Here is a 13,849-nt window from a genome sequence, read left to right on the forward strand (position 1 = left end):
GAATTCCAGCAAAACGAGGGAGGAGACGAAGACAGAGAAGGCATAGGGTCCACAGGAGAGAGAATCCCACACGGGTTGGTTGAGAGACTGAAGCCTGTGGCCGAAAGCAGAGCAGGAAAGCAACAGGCTCCAGGAACGACGCTTCAGGTCGGTGAACACAGGGTAGAAGAGTCTGGAAGGCTTCCTTCCTCACGTGGTAAATCGATTCTAGGGCATTTTACAGTCCCTTTGGAGAATCTGGGGATGATTCATGAGTAAGACTTAGAAAATTAACTTTGAAAGACGGAGGACGTCCTTCATTTCAGAGAAATAAAAAGATTACACAGGAAAGATGCAACTATAGTATGCTTCTCGACTCATTGATGATTCCAAGGTCACAATAACTTACACATTAAATGTAAAATGCGACCCCAAACACAAAGAGCAGCAGGTGTAATAGTGCCAAATCCTTCTCTTCCAGGAAGTCCACATAATGTCTCAAAGCAAGAAACCGCAGTATGCTCTTGCTTGGGTTTTGGTTTGGTTTTGTTTTTGCCAGAAATACGGAGATACATTACAGAAGGGGGCAAACAGCTGGAAGGGGTTAAAAGAAATCACTTCTAGGAGGGACGACCTGGGGCAAGAGGGATGCTTCTGCTTGACTAAGCATTGTGATACTACTGTTTTCCTTTTTAAACTGTGTATTAGTTTGATTTAAACAATTAAAAAACATGCATAGGAGAACATGTGGAGAAATTGGGCGATGAAAATAAGATCTCAAATCGTAAACGTAAGACGGAAATATTGCTGGACTCTATCACATCAAAATTAAAGATGTTTGTACAGTGAAAGCTTGGTTAATAGGGGCTATTCGGTGGTGACTATCTAGCAAAGGATATTTGCAATGTGCAACACCAATATGGGATCAACCTCTAGAACATGTATGAAACCCCTGCAACTCTCTATGGAAAAGATTAGAAAACTGTTGAAAAACTGGCAAATGATCTGAATAAGTAATTCTCAGAAAAGGAACTCCTAATGGTCAACAAGCATGTGAAGAAATGTCCAATCTCATTAGTAACTGGAGAAATTAAAAATTAATCCTTTAAAAATTATTATCACTTTATACTCACCAGATTGCCAAAAATTACGTAAGGTAACTTCAAGGACAAGAAGAAACAGATGGCTTCGCACACAGCTAGTAGAAGTGTAAACGATCCGGGGTACCCGGGTGGCTCAGTGGGGGAAGCGACCGACTTTGCCTCAGGTCGTGACCTCACGGTGTGCGGGTTCAAGTCCCGAGTCGGACTCTGAGCTGTCGGCACAGCTGCTTCGGATTCTGCGTCTCCCTCTCTGTCTGCGCCCTGTCTTTCCTCTCTCAAAGATAAACATTTAAAAAAAAAAAATTTTTTTTTTTTTTTTTTTTTGAGTATAAATGATACACCCATTCTGGAGGGCGGCGTGGCATTGTGGAGTGGACGTACAGCACAGCAGCCGGCAACCTCACGGATTCAGGAGAGTTTTCTACGGATCTAGTCGGCAACGCAGTAGAGACGCTTGTTGCTAGGGGTGGTAGCAGAAAGACGGATCAAGTGTGGCTGGTGCGCTCACTAGAGCCCCTGTGAAATCTACACTAGCGGCACAAAGTAGCTAATTTCTCGGGATATGTACATACCCAAGGGCCTGTGTAAACCCAGTTACACCGGGTGCCAGATCCCATGGGGAAGGAGGGGAGTAGAACAGCCGGGATGAAGGGAAAAAACAAGAAGGCAAAATAAAACCAGAGTGAGGCCTCCCCCAAGCTCTCTGATAATATTTCACGGACTAAATATTAACAAGGTTTGTGCACTTAACGTTCCTCCCCGCAAAGTAAAATTTACTCTGTTTCTTAAAAGAAGGAATGTCCATAATTATATCAAAGTAAAAGTGTTTAAAGGGAAAGGAAGAGCTTTTTTTGAAAATTGGTTTTAAACGGAAGGTTTGTAAGAGGTGAAGACTTGTTGTTATCAGTGGTAAAATTTTCATAGCAACAGGGAGGTTTTAAGCTTTTACCGGGGTTCGTAAATGGTTCAACTGTGTCCTCACAGCTTCTGCTAAAGACATTTTACCTTCTCCAGTGAGGAGCTTGAAGTCTACAACAGGGACAAAACTGGAGTAGAAAAGAGCCCTTCTTTCTGTCCACCTCTTTCAAAGTCAAGTTTATAGTTAATTCTCCCTTTACTCCAAACTGTCACATAGTCTAAAACTCTTAATTTGGGCCCGTGCTTTAGATTTAATGCCCCTTTTCCTAGACAATTTTTCATCTTTCCTTCCTCCTCGAACTACCCTTTGGGGAAGTATTAGAAATCAAATACTGACCAGGACGCAGGAAAAGAGATCTTAGAAAGGTCAGAAGCCAAGCAGGCTGGATCCTAGGGGTGGATTCGTGTATCTTTCTGCGACTGGTCCTCTCACTCCCACCAAAACCAAAGCCGGAATCCTGCTGTGTGATGCCTAGAGTCAGTGCCGTCAGAATCGTGATCTTTGATTATGTTCTGCTTTATACTGTCCTTAGTTGAGATCAGTGAAACATGGGGCCCTTACTCTTTACAGTAACTCCCATCCCTTCCCAATTTAATCAGCACCTACCAGTTGGGTCGCTGGTCAGTTAAATAGTGCTCTGCTAAAGCACTGTTTCTCGTTCCTAGCATACGCAGTTAAAATACTGGCATCCTGAGTGGATCTCTGAAAAAATTACAATGTGTTTTGTTAGCAATTTCTTGAGTATTGTGAAGAATTACTGTGACATTTGTCATGGCCACAGTACTATTGCTGATATTTCCGAGCTGTCTGTTATCCCTTAGAAGAAAAAAGAATGAAGTTCCCCACCTTAAGCTGCTTATCAGTTTTTCTCTCGTGATAAAAGCCTCCAGAGCAAATCAGGAAACCAACTTGGCATCTTTTGTATTTTAACGTATTTTAAACACTTGAAGATACTAAAAAATTTATTCTGGATAGTTCCCCAAAGAATAAAAAGTTAAAGGGATGCCTGAGTGGCTCAGTCAGTTGAGCATCTGACTCTTGGTTTCAGCTCAGGTCATGATTCCAGGGTCGTGGGATCGAGCCCCATGTCATGCTCCGTGCTGAGTGTGGAGCCTGCTTGGAATATTCTCTCTCTCTCTCTCTCTCTCTCCCCCCCCCCCTCCCCCTCTCCCTCTCCCTCTCTCCCTCTCTCCCTCCCCGTGCCCCCTCCTCTGCCTCTCCCCTGTTCGCACATGCTCTCTCTAAAATTAAAATAATAAAATACAAAGCAAAAACTTAAGAGTAAAAATTGGTATACAGGAGAAACATTGAGCAAGGTTTTATATGATATTCACAAATTAGGTGCTTGTATTTTTTTTTTTTTCAACGTTTATTTATTTTTGGGACAGAGAGAGACAGAGCATGAACGGGGGAGGGGCAGAGAGAGAGGGAGACACAGAATCGGAAGCAGGCTCCAGGCTCTGAGCCATCAGCCCAGAGCCCGACGCGGGGCTCGAACTCACGGACCGCGAGATCGTGACCTGGCTGAAGTCGGACGCTTAACCGACTGCGCCACCCAGGCGCCCCTAGGTGCTTGTATTTTTATCACAGGCATTGAGGCCCCTGCTCTTGACCTAACTATGTATCACGTGGTTTGGGGGTTTTTTAAGGAGCATATTCTACATGTTTTGGAATGATCAGACCTTGCGAGATGACAGAATCAGACACGTCAGCTTGAATTTTAACTCTGCCATTAACTGTATATCCATGAGTAACTGATTATTTTCTCTGAGTCTCAAGGAAATATTATCCGTCTTTACGGGGGTATTATCTCCATTAAATGAGATGAGGTATATGAATTATTGGCACAATGTCTGTTGGTGGGGGCTCAGTCCACACGGGATCAATTTTAGAGTTAATACAGAGGTAGTCTGTGTTCTACTTGGAATTGCGTCAGACCCCAGTGCTGCTTTGAAGCCTTTGTGGTGTATAAATCACATATTGAGAAGAGCAGAATTTATTTTTAACTTAAATTTTAAAGCTTTGAATGCTCCCTTTAGTTTTTTAATAAGATACGTTAGTTTCATAAAATAAAGACTACTTTATAAACAGGATTGCATTGGCATTTGCATATTATTGGAATATAAAGTTCTTACTAGTTTAAATCAGTCACAAATATAAAAAAGAAATAGTCAAATTTGTTTTCAAAAATAAATATGTTCTAAATGCTTACTCTACTCCAGCCCTGTTTGAAAGGCTTTATGTTCACGTGTTCACGCCATGAAGTAGATACTATTATTGAACCTATTTTATAGAATGAGGAGAGCAAGACACAGAGGAGTTAAATAGTTTATTAATTACTCCGGAGAGGTAATTTGAAGAGGAGAGGCATGTTCCAGATCGCTGAAGTCTGTGTTGACTTACCGCCAGATAGAACAGATAAGACTTCGAGAACTTTACTGGATTTGCCATAAGAAGTTTCCGGCTGCCATCTTTCTCTCTCTAGAATAGTGCGTGTGTGTGTGTGTGTGTGTATTTGTCTACTGAAGGGTAGGTAATACCACCTGCTTCCATAGGAGGAAACAGATTTGTTAAGCATATTGTTGGTTCTTGGTCCCAGAAAATAAAATACTTGTTTTGTAGCAGGGACGAGAATTTTCAGTTACTCTGTTCTTCCAAAGAAGGTATAAAAGCATATGAAATTTCTGTTTTTGTAAAGGTATAAATATGTGACATTTCACTTAACTCTTTGCTGAAAGATAATTTGAAGAATTTGTAAAAATCCTGACTCAAACTTTGTGAGCAAAAAGAAAAAAGCCACAGTTTTTAGGTTTTCAAATGTCATTCAAGAACGATTATTTAACTTCTTATATTATTTTTAGCATCACCTAGCTCAGTATTGCCTAATAAAAATATTTGAAAAGCGTAAATTACAGAACGATATGGGAAATGAAAATGATTCATCCCACTTATATTTAGAATATTTTCTAGGAGCTCGTGTGGGGCCCAGGGAGTCACATTATGGAAATCCTTTAAGTAATTGGTGTTCTTAATAATTGGTATATATATATTTTTTTATCAATTTGTTTTGCAGCGCAAGACTCATCAGTTTTTTGTCAAATCTTTTACAACGCCTACCAGATGTCACCAGTGCACCTCTCTGATGGTGGGTCTGATAAGACAGGGCTGTTCCTGTGAAGGTAAGAACAAACCGATTGACTTTAGAGTCCTAACATTGACTCCCTAAATTGTAATCGAATAACTTTATTCCCCTTAAAAGGTATATAAATATAACAGGAATACAGGTAATAAACTGAGCACCTTGGAGAAACCAGATAGACAGCCCCTAGGAACCTCTTCCAGGGGAGATCTATTTAAATGTGTCTCATTCATCTTTGTTTCACTATTTGGATGAATTTGAGGTCCTGGAGCGTGAGAGAAGACGTGACAGTTTCCTTGAATCTGTTCATTTAATTGTGACCTTGTTTAATTTCCCTGACAAGAGAACTCATTCTTAAAAAGTACGCAGTTCGGTATCTTTTCAGAAATACTAAATGTGTGCCACTTTGGCTCAAAAGATACTTCTTCCCAGTATTTGTAGCAGCAGTCTTCCCCACCACTCATTGATTCATTGATCCACCCATCACATGTTCATGGGATACCTGTTGCACACTTCTAGGCACTGGGGATGTAGTCGTGGGTAGGAGAAAAGACAGAGCCTGCCCTCGGGGAGCTCACATTCTGAGAAATGAATGATCAGGGGTCATTGAAACCAAAAACAAAGTGTATTTGTCTGGACACCACTTTATTTTCCCCGAGACTTCTAAGATGAAAATGATTTAAATGTATTGGGACACATTATATTTGTTTGGGAATAGTGCAGGAAAATACCTTCTTTAACCAAATGAGATTTCTCACTTTAACGGTGCCTTCTATCTCATTTACTGGTGTATCTTATGAAAAAGATAAGAAAATAGTTGCTAATTTTAATTCTAGTATTAGTTTCCATGTCTTAGCCCTTAGGGCTGGAAGGGACTTTGAGGGGAAGGTCATCAGTCCACATGAGATGCAGGTGTTCCCCTTGTAGAATGTGCTTGGATCTGGTCTGTATCTCGTCACTTTGGATAGTGGGGAATTCAGAGCATCTTAAGACAGCACATTCTATGTGTGGGTAGCTCAGAAGATCCAGACCGTATCATCTCAGCTGGTCTTTGAGATGCATCGGTTTAGAGCCAAAGAAAATGGTCTGGGTTAAAAAGTAGATTTGAGAGTTAGCTCAAAGTGATGAATGGAAATGGGGTTTTCCAGGAAAAAAAGCACAGTTTGAAAAGGGAACAGGTATGAGGACAGAACCTTAGGAAACAGAGTTCAGGGGAGGTCAAAGGCAAAGATAGCAAAGCCGTCTGAGAAAGGAATAGCCCATGTCCTTGACCAGGAAGGTGTGATGGATGCCAAAGGAGAGAATCTGTGCAGTTGTTAAGCCTTGTCTCATTTTGGATTTAGCCAGCATTTCAAAATGTCCTTTCAAGATCTGTCGGAGAGAATCCCAGACAGTTACCTGGCTTTAGGTGCCTTACCATTTCTTAGGCACCAGTCACTTGCAATAACATAGAAGGGAGTTTTGAGACCTCCCCAGACTCCCTTCTAGAGTCTCAGGTCAGGAAACTGTGCCTGTCTTCCCCGCAGACCCCTAGAACTCTACCCTGTGCACTGTGGAGACACGTTAAGTTAGACCCTGCCCAGGCTTTCGTAAATGTGGTGACAGCCTCTGAAGAGTCCGGTCATTTTCATTTCTTCCTGGTTGATTGAAGTTAGTTCCTGTAAAGGACAGTTATTTTATTGTTTCCGCTGCTGTTGGGAGGTGAGGTTTTTGCCCGTTAGTCTAACCAATTGTTAGACGCTCCACTTACAAGTGAAGGAGACGTCTTATGGAAATATGGTGTTGTTGACAGTCTGCTAGTTCATCTGCTTCTTAGGGGGTTCATAATGCCCATCAGCGGTATAATCTGTTTTCCCGTGTGCGTGTACTCCCATGATGCTGTCTCTCTGTCTCCGCTCTTACTCTTTCCCGAATATTCTCCAGAACCCACCCCCACGGTAGGAGTTGTCTAAATACGTATTCTTAGTTTGTAGACCCCTCCAACGAGCTTGTTTCTTTTAAATATTTTACCTTTTAATCCTCACCCAACCAAGTCTCAGTGAAAATTATGCATTCATTTTTTGTTTACCTTATTTCTTCGAGTCTCGGGTTTATCACGGGAGTATCAGATAGAGGTGTCATGGCGGTGTTGGTAGTTGCGGTTGGCCGGCCCTGAGCCCGACTGCCTGAGTTTGAATTCCAGCAGTGCCACTCACGAGTCCTGTGACCCAGGGCAAGTCACTCATAGATTGTTACAGAAAAATTAAATGCACCCAATAAAGTTAACCATTATTATGATCTTAGCCCTGGTTTATGTAGCTATGATGATATTACCAACTCCTGAATCTTACACTTAATTGGTGCCTTTTAAAATCATTGAACAATTTCATTTTCAAAAAGAGGGACTGGTAAAGTTTGCAGGTATTTTAGAGATGCCACGTAATTTCATGTCCATCAGTGGCCCTTGCAAGAGAAATTTCAAGGCAGATAGCAAGTTGGAGTGAGATAAAGAGTAAGAGAGCACTCCAGAAACTACTTTTTGGAATTAGAAGTTTAAATCAACTGTTGTATTCACAAGCTTAGATGTTTTTTTCTGTGTGTTTGTTTCTCTTGATTAACACAGAACAGTAATACGTACAAATATTTACTATTTCTCATTGAAATTCTTATTGGTAAGCAAGTGAATCCGCTCCTCAAAAGGCAGAGCAGTTACTTAAATCAAAGCCACAGCTAAACACTCACCTAATGTGGCAACTTGCATGTGATGAGTGCTCAGTGTATTTTCTTCTTGTAAAAAGTGAATTTCTATTGAATATTGTGGGTTTTTTTCCCCCTCTTTCGAAAGTGTGTGGATTCTCGTGTCATATAACTTGTGTAAACAAAGCTCCAACTGTGTGTCCGGTCCCTCCTGAGCAGACAAAAGGTCCTCTGGGGATAGATCCACAGAAGGGAATAGGAACAGCATATGAAGGTCATGTCAGGGTAAGTATGATCAGGTTGGATTTAGATTAATCTCTTGAAGTTGATTAATGACTGGAAAACTAAGTCCAGTTGCCTGACAGACCTACCACTTGACAGAAAATTGGGCAGATAAAATTCATGTAATAATTGGGCAAACAAAATTCATGTAATAATTTTATTTCATCCAGTGTGATTTGAAAACAAAAACCTGGCCTTAGCTTGGAAATAAATTCCAGAATGTCTTAGAATTTTCTGTACTGCTCCTGAGTTGTAACGAAATCTCCATAAAGGAGTCTTCAACACTTGGTCTTGCTGGAGATAATAGCGTATGTTATGAAGGGTGAGCTATTAGCAGGGTGTATTCTTACTCGTAATCTTGAACAATGTTTTTAAGTGTCAGCTGCATTTGATCTTACACCCAGATTTGACTTTTATGCTATTTAGAAATGCATGAATTTTTTTTTAAGATTGTATTTTTAAGTAACCTCTACACCCAGTGTGGGGTTGGAACTCACAACCCTGAGATCAAGAGTCACGTGCTCTACCGACTGAGCCAGCGAGGCACCCCCCCCCCCCGCAACATGAATGTTATTTTAATGAATTACGAGTGAAAGTTAAAATGGTACCATTAAAAATTTTTTCAGAATCAAAAGTCATCCAGTATTTGAGGAATGCTTTCTTATGTTTTTCTCGAGTTATTAATGGTATATGTGTTCATCTGCACTTCACCAACCAGAGTGGCAGACTTTGAACACACAGACGTTATCTCTAGGCGTTCATCCTGCAGTTATGTAGGTAATTAAAGGGCTATGATTGACGTTTTAGTTTGAAGTGTTTTTGTCTGTCTGTCTGTCTGTCTAAGATCCCTAAGCCAGCAGGAGTGAAGAAAGGATGGCAAAGAGCATTGGCTGTGGTTTGTGACTTTAAGCTCTTCCTGTACGATGTTGCTGAAGGAAAAGCGTCCCAGCCCAGTGTTGTGGTCAGTCAGGTGATTGACATGAGGTGAGCTTTTGAAAGTCAAGATATTTGTATCTTTTGCAACAGAAGAATAAGAAAGTATCTGACTTTTCATCTAATTATATTGCCATATTTTTATCTAATTCTAATTTCATGTTAATATTCTAATTTACTGATATTGCTAGAGTAATGTAATTAGAAATAGGAAGCAAAGTATAGTTATAGGACGGGTTGATGTTTGTGTGTTGAGTGAGCTGGGGATAGGGCATCAGGGAAAAGAACCGAATGTTTGAATCCAAAAGCCCGGCGTAAAGATGGCTTGGGTAACGAAGGGCTAACACGTAGTGTTTCAGTCACCGCCTGAAGGCGTGGAGCATGATTCCAACATGAGGAAAGGGAGTAGAAATGTCAAAATCAGACAGGCTCTCAGACTGTGTAATGAGCTGGTAAACATTTGAATGAGTATACCTCTTGAATGTTTCCGGTCTCTTCTTTATGGTTTTCCCTGCCCTGTGGAGCACTCTCCTTTGCCTCTTCTTCTAGCTCCCAGGCTCCCCTCAAGTGACTTAGTAGTACTCCCAAGGCACCTCCACACTGATGACTCCCACAGGGGCCTCCGCCCAGCTCTTTCTCCAGTGTTCAGAACGGTTTCCGGCTCTGGCGCACACTGGCGTTTCATACGAGCACCTCAACCACGCTGTCTTCCCCCCAGATAAGGAATATGAAGAGGTGGCCAGGAAAGTCCCACAGAGACTGCCAAGGGACTAGGTGCAGGAAGGATAAGGAGAAGAGTCAAAGACAAGACTAGGGCGCCAAGTCTTTAAGACCAAGAGGAGGATGATACCAGGAACCCAGTTAAGGAAATCATGAGGAATAGATTATTGTGGAGGAATTCTGTCTCAGGCGTCGACAGAACAGTGAGATGTCAGATAAGCTGTGTTGTGGGCACTTGAGATGTGTTGCGGGAGGCAAGAGGGTCCAGTGTTCTGGAGACTCTGGAGACCTTCCCGGGTTCAGGTCCTCCTTCCCCATGTACACGTTCTGGCCTGGCAACTGTAGCCAGCAGCCGTTCCTAGCTCTTGTATAATTACTCCTGTTAAGTTACTCCTGACAAGTTACTTCGGGCAGTATCCATTACAATGACGGAAAAGCCAAATGGTTTTAAAAATTCAATTTGGACATTTTGTGCGAGTAGCTTTTGAGGATTGCTTCGTGTGTGTTCTATGGATATACCTACCGAACACCACACACATACCCACATATGCTGACTTTTAATGTTTTACTTTTCCTTCAGGGATGAAGAATTTTCTGTGAGTTCAGTCTTGGCCTCTGATGTAATTCATGCAAGTCGGAAAGATATACCCTGTATATTTAGAGTAAGTATGCGTGCTGTAATTTGATCCCTGAATTACGTGTTCTTAGTGAATATATATCTCGTCCCTCTGTATAGATCATAAGCCTAACTAGGAATAGGACCCAATTCCTTAATGTGTTTCATATCACCCAGTGCTTGAATGTATAGACAATTAGTGCTAAGTAAATATTTCATTAGTAAAAGACCTGAGGAAAGCCTGAATATTTGGCTTCTAAAATAGGTTTCATCTTGGGTGATATTTTTGAGCCACAATTCAATTTTCAAATAAATACGCAACATGGAAAATCGAACAAGTGTGAGGTTTCTCAAGTTTTTGAAAAACAGAGGTTTCTTTTAAAATCTCATTTAAGGGGCGCCTGGGTGGCTCAGTCGGTTGAGCGCCAACATCGGCTCAGGTCACGATCTCGCGGTCTGTGAGTTCGAGCCCCGCATCAGGCCCCTGTGCTGACAGCTCAGAGCCCGGAGCCTGTTTCAGATTCTGTGTCTCCCTCTCTCTGACCCTCCCCCGTTCATGCTCTGTCTCTCTCTGTCTCAAAAATAAATAAATGTTAAAAAAAAAAAAAAAAAAAATTTAAAAAAAAAAGAGTAAAATCTCATTTAAAAAACTAATGTTTTATTTCTATTGCTTTGTAATTAACTACTCCAAAACTTAGTGGCTTAAGCCAGTAATGATTTATTTTTTACCATTCTCTCCGTCAGCTATACGGTTTGAGTGGTGTCAGCTCAGGTTACTCACATGAGCTCATCTGGGGCTGGAATATCCAAAATGACCTTGCCCCCATACCTGGGGCCTTGCTGCTGGCTGTTTGCTGGGCGATCTCTGAGAACTTTCTCCATGCGGTCGGTCTCTCATTCGGTCACTGGCTGAGCTCTACATGGCTGGCCTCCAGGAGGACAAAAGAAGCTTCCAGAACTTTTGAGGACCAGGCCTAAGACAGGCATAATAACTCTTGTGCGTTTTGTTGGTCAGAGTACGTCATGAGGCCAGCCTGAATTTAAGGGGAGGGACAATAGACGGCACAGCTTGATGAGAAGAATGCAATTCCATAGGAAGAATTGTTGGGAACCATCTCTGGAGGCTGCCTGCCCTCCCACAGGGCCATCTTGAATTGGCAGATTAAGACAATAGAGGTTTAGGGGCGCCTGGGTGGCTCAGTTGGTTAAGCGTCCAGCTCTTGGTTTCAGCTCAGGTCATGATCTGATGGTGAGATCGAGCTCCACGTCGGGCTCTGCACTTAACAGTGTGGAGCCTGCTTGGGATTCTCTCTCTCTCTCTCTCTCTCTCTCTATCTCTCTCTCTCTCTCTCTCTGCTTCTCTCCAGCTCATGCTCCCTCTCAAAATAAGTAAATAAACATAAAAAAAAAAAAAAAAAAAAGACTATTGCCCTAACGTTATGCCCACTACTTAGTGTTTGTCTATGAATATGGTATCTAAGGACGGTCACCTGGGGAGCCTAGGGAGGCCCAGTTGCCTGTAGCTGGTTCACACAGTTGGAGTTGACTGTCACTGCTGCTTAAATCACATGTATGTGAAATTCAAATCTGCTCTGATTGTGAGTGCTATTTGTACAATGCTAAATCTTCATTTAAGTACGAACACAAGTGATCTGATCTTCCCTAAGATTCTGTGTGTAATGAAGTGGCAAAGAACGTTAAGTTTATTTCTGAACATTTCTGACTTTTAAAAAGAAGTTGAGAACCAGTATGGTGGGTAGTGTGCGTGAGCGTGGACGCGGGACCTGGTCTGGCGGGGCGTCCGTGGGGACAGTACATCCCTGCATCACAGTTCCCTCAGATGTACACTCAGGATCCAGTAGGGTACCTGCCTCAGTGCTCATGCAGGGCTTTGAGCAGTGCTCATGCTTAACCCAGTAAATGTCAGGTGCTGTTGATCTAGGAATATGGGTGATGCATTTCTTAGTGGTGGCACTCAGCACGTCATAGCAAAGAAAATAAAAATAGTTATTAATGTTTAAAATGGTACCTGCTGTAACTAAGTAAATGACAGATAGATAGATAGATAGATAGATAGATAGATAGATAGATAGAGAAAGGTATCTGCTACCTTTGCTTTGTCATAAATCTTAATGCTAAGACTAGTTATTCTTCTGATTAGGAAAAGCTGAACTCTGGAAGGGATCATTTGGTGAGTGTTCACCTTGTTGGCCAGAGCTAAACAAAGTAGCATCGGCACGAAACCTGCTTGAAGCGTGTCTGTTTTCTAACACAGGCTGATTAAACTGTCCTAGGTCACAGCCTCCCAGCTCTCGGCGTCAGACAGCAGGTGTTCGGTCCTGATGCTCGCGGAGAGCGAGAGCGAGAGGAACAGGTGGGTGGGCGTGCTCAGCGAGCTGCACAAGATTTTGAAGAAAAACAAGTTCCGAGACCGCTCAGTCTACGTCCCCAAGGAGGCTTATGACAGCACTCTGCCGCTCATTAAAACCACCCAGGCGGCTGCGATCATAGGTATGGACTGGCGCCGTGGACCGTGTTAGCATAGCTGTTGACCAGCCTACCCTGGGAGCAGGGCTGGCTTGCATCCAGGGATCCCCCACGTCCAGCATGGCAGGCGCCGTGCCCCACACACGCAGTGAATGTCTGCTGAGTGAGTACACGAGAAAGTACACGAGGAGAAGTGCTTTCCGAGTGCGTTTTCTTCTGGAAGAAAGAGTGCTAAAGATGAACCTGTGAACGATCTGTTTTCTGCTGTGTGACTTAGAACCAACTATTTAACTGCTTAAAGCATAAGTTTCCTGGGTAGGATGCAGCTTCTGATGACCTCGCAGAAGTTAGGAGGTTTCGGTAATGTGGGGCCCGTGACAGGATGCCCTGCATAGCAAATGCCCTCAAGAGAGAGCAGTTTCTAGGTCTGGAAGTTTAAATGTCTGTCATGTTATTGGTACACATCCAACTCTTTTGTTACTTCCTAGTAAATAGTGAAAAGTTAATGAGTAGGGTCCACATGCCTTCTGCAGTTTCTCCCTCCCAAAACAAGAAGTGGACCCAGGGCACTAGCAAACTAGATTTTTTCTCTTTTTTTCACCCTCTGTTGAATAAACGTTTACTTCTTTTTATAAGTATTGATACACTTTCTAATGATCTGTTAAAAAAGACATGAGGTAATATTTACTGCTATCATCTGAAAGGAAACTTTACACATTGTTATTCCTATTTTTAAGTTCCTTATTTGAGTGTTTTCGCACCAAATTTATTATCCATTTTGTTGTATTAGTTGTACACAGCTTTGCCTGTTAACAGTGTTTCGTACTCGTGTCTTCTGTAGACCATGAAAGGATCGCATTGGGAAATGAAGAGGGGTTATTTGTCGTGCACGTCACGAAAGATGGTAAGAGAAAACTTAATCATTGCGGAGTAACTTTCAACCCTATGTCGTTAGAAAAATTCTAATTTCTAGGAAGAGCAGGATTTGGTCTGAT

General features: G+C 42.2%; 1 protein-coding gene across 15 annotated transcripts in view; it reads left to right on the forward strand.

Annotated features, from left to right (window-relative positions):
* CDC42BPA (CDC42 binding protein kinase alpha) overlaps positions 1 to 13,849 on the forward strand; it is a 320,829-nt gene that overhangs the window by 282,444 nt on the left and 24,536 nt on the right. For all 15 annotated transcript variants that reach the window (XM_045453221.1, XM_045453229.1, XM_045453222.1 and 12 more), the window contains 6 exons: positions 5,075 to 5,180; positions 7,965 to 8,101; positions 8,943 to 9,082; positions 10,332 to 10,413; positions 12,662 to 12,878; positions 13,696 to 13,758. In XM_045453221.1, the coding sequence (XP_045309177.1) occupies positions 5,075 to 5,180; positions 7,965 to 8,101; positions 8,943 to 9,082; positions 10,332 to 10,413; positions 12,662 to 12,878; positions 13,696 to 13,758 (745 nt within the window). The remainder of the gene's footprint in view (positions 1 to 5,074; positions 5,181 to 7,964; positions 8,102 to 8,942; positions 9,083 to 10,331; positions 10,414 to 12,661; positions 12,879 to 13,695; positions 13,759 to 13,849) is intronic.

Source organism: Leopardus geoffroyi, chromosome C3 (genome assembly GCF_018350155.1).
Source record: "Leopardus geoffroyi isolate Oge1 chromosome C3, O.geoffroyi_Oge1_pat1.0, whole genome shotgun sequence".
NCBI lineage: Eukaryota > Metazoa > Chordata > Mammalia > Carnivora > Felidae > Leopardus > Leopardus geoffroyi.